Source organism: Cyprinodon variegatus, unplaced genomic scaffold (genome assembly GCF_000732505.1).
Source record: "Cyprinodon variegatus isolate N-32 unplaced genomic scaffold, C_variegatus-1.0 Scaffold399, whole genome shotgun sequence".
Taxonomy (NCBI): domain Eukaryota; kingdom Metazoa; phylum Chordata; class Actinopteri; order Cyprinodontiformes; family Cyprinodontidae; genus Cyprinodon; species Cyprinodon variegatus.
The window spans coordinates 144956-149766 of NW_015150852.1; the positions used below are offsets into that span (position 1 = coordinate 144956).

The 4811-nt window shown below is 36.1% G+C and overlaps 1 protein-coding gene across 1 annotated transcript in view; it reads left to right on the forward strand.

Annotated features, from left to right (window-relative positions):
• LOC107092899 (ATP-binding cassette sub-family B member 6, mitochondrial-like) overlaps window positions 1–4811 on the forward strand; it is a 56112-nt gene that overhangs the window by 46153 nt on the left and 5148 nt on the right. The window contains exon 17 of the mRNA XM_015387599.1: window positions 357–451. Coding sequence (XP_015243085.1) covers window positions 357–451 — 95 coding nt within the window. The remainder of the gene's footprint in view (window positions 1–356; window positions 452–4811) is intronic.

The window sequence follows — 4811 nt, forward strand, 5'->3', positions numbered from 1 at the left end:
TAATAAGTAGTACATAGAAAGTGTGACTGGATGAGTTTAGTAAAACAAAAGAGCGTTGAATACTATATATATTCATATATATTGGCAAAAAAAAATCACATCTGTTGACTGTGATCAAACAGCATGCATATTTTTTTCCCTTTTTTGTTGGTAGGAATTCTGCTTTTTGACAAAATTTTTCCTTTTCATTATCTTTTGTGTCTCTGATGCCTGTTTGACATTTAAAGGTGGCTTCTCATGAGTTTCTTCACTTTCAGTAGGTTCACCATGTAACTCATCTGTGCAACACATACTTTATAAATGTACAAAAATGCAAACATGATCTTTTTCTGATGCTGCAGTATTTTTCTCTTCAGGCTACCTCTGCACTTGATACCCAAACTGAGAGGAACATCCAGGCATCACTGGCCAAAGTCTGCACCAACAGGACAACTATAGTAGTTGCACACAGGTGACTTTACCATTTTGTTGTTTAGTCTCCAGTTGGCTAAATTACTTCCTTTTTGGCACTTTTACCGAGGTGATCTAATAATGTTTGGTTTATTCTTTCACCAACTCCACACAGATTGCAGGCCTACCTTGTTTTGTTATGTATTGGCTCAAACGCAGCCGTTTGAGCCAATACATAACAAAACAAGGGAGTGCAAAATACGTTTTGTTTCAGATAGATGAGCAGTAACATTTTTAGAATGTTTGAGGCAGATGTTTGCAAGGAAACTTACCACTAATAAAAAGCACATCTGTTCTGCAACATGTGGTGACTGTTTTTGCTAAATATCTAAAAGCTGCCTTGTGACCATGCAGGGAAAAGCAGGTATGATGTTCAACTAATTTTAAGTCTTACTGAAGCTGACCAGTTTAGAAATATTCATTCTACTGATTGTTCCTCTGAATGTAAAAACTGTGACTAGATGTTGCAAATATTTGATGAATCGGCTCAAATTTTAACCCCAGATCAATGTGAGAGTGAGATGACGACCAGACTGTGGTTACAGTACGAGTGATGAGGAAGTAAAAGCATGCAGAATAACTTTTTTGTTTGATGGGGAGATGAAAGGAAAGGACAACTGCGTTGAAAGGGAAATGGGATTAGAGCCGACACAAAGGGGGGATGGAGAGATTAAATGAAAAGCTGATTGAAGGATATGAGGTGATGTGTGATGACAAGTCAACAAAAGTAAGAGAAGCACGTCTGGTTATTCATCAGTCAGAGTGATATTAAAACATACTTGAAAGGCTTGGATGCTATCAGCCATTAAAATACACCAGAAGTGAAGCAGCTTACGGGGTTATTGTGCATGAGATCTCTGGCTTTGTGGTCACTGGTCTGATTAAAGATGGATGTTTGTGTTTTTTCGCACAACATAAGAAGAAGCGGCCTCAGCTGGTAATTGATAATACCAAAATGTAAATACAGAAAAAAAAAGAAAAAGAAAAAAAAATAAATATATATATATATATATATATATATTTTTTTTTTTAATAAAAATCCTAACAAATAAATGTAGCTATTTAAACATTCTCACTACTTGAAGATATTTGAAAGATCTATATCCAGGTAGATTATTTCAGTTCTTTATAACCTTTATGTTATTAATCTTAGCAGAGCCAATAGGTGAAATTGGTTCTTCAGATCAGTTTATGCCATAAACCTACCCTGCATTAATGAAATTAAAATGTCTACAAAATGAAAGGACCTGTCATTCAATTATACTTTAAGTCTTTTTTTGTCATGTCTGGGTTTGTTTTCCCTTGTGTAAAGATTAAATAGACTTACTTGAAGACAATCCCATGTAGTCGCATGCCTTAGGGTGGCCTTTTCTATAGCACCAAAAAGGAGGACATTATGCTGTGTATCAATAAACTACTAAGGTGTACATAAGAATGTGTTAAAGTCTCATTTATAGTACAATTTTGAGGATTTTAAAGAAGATGCTTGAGCTGCCCTCTGCAAAGAGACTTCGAAGCATCCGATACAGGTCCAGCAGATTCCAGAACAGTTTTTCCCCACTGCAATTAGCTTGCTGAATATTGTATAAAATTGGATTTCCCAAAAAAAAAAAAAGATAAACCCTGAATGTTGAAACTCTACTTAACTAACTAATATTCAGTTGTATCTTTACATTATCACTGCTGCTTACCTTTATCACAGCTGCACTTTAAAAAATGAAGATGTCTTGAGAGCTGTACTGAATGAAATTTCTTTTTGTATACACTCTGTGTGTACAAATTATATTAATGTCTGTCTAAGTCTAAGTCTAAGCTGAATGGGAAAAATATGAAAATTGAAAAAGAATAGGTTCACAATATTTGTATTTACTCAATACATTATGGTGTTTTAAAAGATACCACTGAGATAAATCTTTAGTGTGCAAAATGCTACAAAGCATAACATGTGTGGACTTTAAGGTTAAAAAAAATCTTTTAACAAGTAACATTTATAATAAAAAAAAGACTAATATTTTTATTAAACAACAAAAGAGATTGTAAAAAAAACCCATTTAACTGCTCAAAAATTATAGCTTCAAGAGCTTCAGTCTTTTGGGAACTTTTGGGAACTCCGCAGAAGTTATTATAGCATCCAACTTCATAAAAAAAGCCCTCTTTAAAGACTTCCCTGCAGCATGTTTATTACTTTTATGTTAATCTGTACTTGCATGCTGTACAATCGCATCTTTCCCTTGACTGTTTACGTCCACATCGCATCGACAAAGTGTGCAGGAGCCATAGAATGAGTGTCGACTTCTTTGCGTTATAAATTCAAGCTCTTTTGTCCATTTATAGTTAAACGAGGTCTTGCGTTTTGGTATGATGCTAACTTTCTGTCAATGTATAACTTAGCAGCACTCTGATCCTTGTTTACCTTTTGACACAGGGCCACTCATAGCCAATTATCTGTTAAATCAAATAGATAGATAGTCACCTTTAGGAATGAAACTACTTTGTGAGGCTTGATGTGGTTCAGTTTCCTATTTTTGAAGTTTTGAACCATAAAAGTCAATGCTCAGGGCAAACATTGGGTTAAATTCTCCTATCGCTAAAAAAAGATAAGCTGATGTGATAGTTCTGCTATGTGTGGTGTGTTGCAGGCATACTTAAAGTCAGTCCATGGGGATTGCTTTCCTGCAGGTTTTAGAGGTTTCTCTGCTCCAGCACAGCTGATTTTAATTGCTAGCAGATTAACAGGCTTTTGCTGCTGTGCAATCAACAGAATCAGCTGTGCTAAACATCGCTATTACTAGCTGACTTTTACATAAGAACAACTTTCTTCTTACTGTTTTGTGGTCAGTATTAGACTGCAGCCTCTACCTGCTGTTTATTACAACCATGCATGATGACGTAATGTGAACGGCAATGTATGGCAACATTAAGCTTAGTCAATTCTCTTCAAACCAAATGGAAACAACCCAAATTCACTTTTCCTTGTTTTGAACTTTTAAAGGTTTGCTCAAAATTCAAATTTCAGTTGGACTGAAACTTTCTGGTCTTGCTGCTCTCCAGAGCCAATCAGCTTTCTCTGCTAGTCTTCTTGTTTTTCCTACCAGTCTTGGAAACCTTGATATCATTCTACTTGGTTATTTTCAGGACGGCCACCAGCCTAGAATGTATCCTCTATTGATCCGGTCGCTGAGCTGACCACCTAAGCTACTCTAAAGCGTCTTTCCCAGGGAAATTAGCGGGTTAATATTATTCTTTTGAACAGGACTCACTGACTCTTTAGCAATCCATAACCAAGCATGCTTACAGCGAAAGTGGACAGGAAAACACCCTTTTAACAGCACAGAACCTCCAGCAGAACCAGTCTCAGTGAGCGGCCATCTACCGAGGCCAACTCAGGTTCAAGGAGACAGAAGCAGACTTAGAAAATGAGGCAGAGATGCAGAGTACTTTGTGTTCAATGGTATCACATAAATTAGCGGGTTATAGAGGCGAGGGGATTTTAACACGGGTCGCTTGGCAAGTTGTTTGACCCCGGTAGACATGGGTCAGTGAGCTGTTCCCACTGCCACTTAAAGCAGGTTGTTTCCAGGTTTAAATGTGAAATAGGGAATATGTGTTTGATGGCCTTAAGACTGTTAAGGCTTTCCTGTTGGTTACAACTCCTGTCTCACTTGGTTTTACCAGCTCACATTTGGCTACAACTTTTGTTCAGTGTTGGTTTTTTTCTTTTTTTTGGTCCAGATATCTTGTCTTTTATATCCTTCATTCTGAACTCTCACCCACCATCCATATAAACATCAGTGGCATTACTAATTATTTCGTGAGTTGCAGCACAAACCCATAAAATATAAACAAAGAAGCTTCTTTATGTGTTTTCCATTGGAATATTTGTTTAATAACTATTAGTAGTATTCTACTTTCATATTAGATTAAACTGATGTACTCCGTGATTTAGTTCTATACAGTATGTAATATAGGATATTTCTATGATCAATTATATTTTGGGTTTAATTCAATGTGCTTTTACGGTATTTGGACACACTATTTGTGTTATGGTTCTTCCCATTTGTTGGGACTCTGAGTTTTCAGTTTTCTGTTATCAGTTGTTTTGTTTGTTGATTTATTTTCCATCATATTCAAGCCTTCTTTAGTCTCTCTCTGTTGCCCCCTTGTGTTTGTTTTCTTTCCCCTTGGATTCCCTCTTGCCTGTTCCACTCACACCTGCTCCTTATTCAGCTCATTAGTCCATCCTTTGTTCTGTTCTCCTTAAATGCTGCATATGTTTTAGCTATATTTTTATGCATAAATTATTTTAAAAAGCTAAAAATCAGAGATTATATTTTTTGAGAAATTTAAAGCGCATCCTAGCC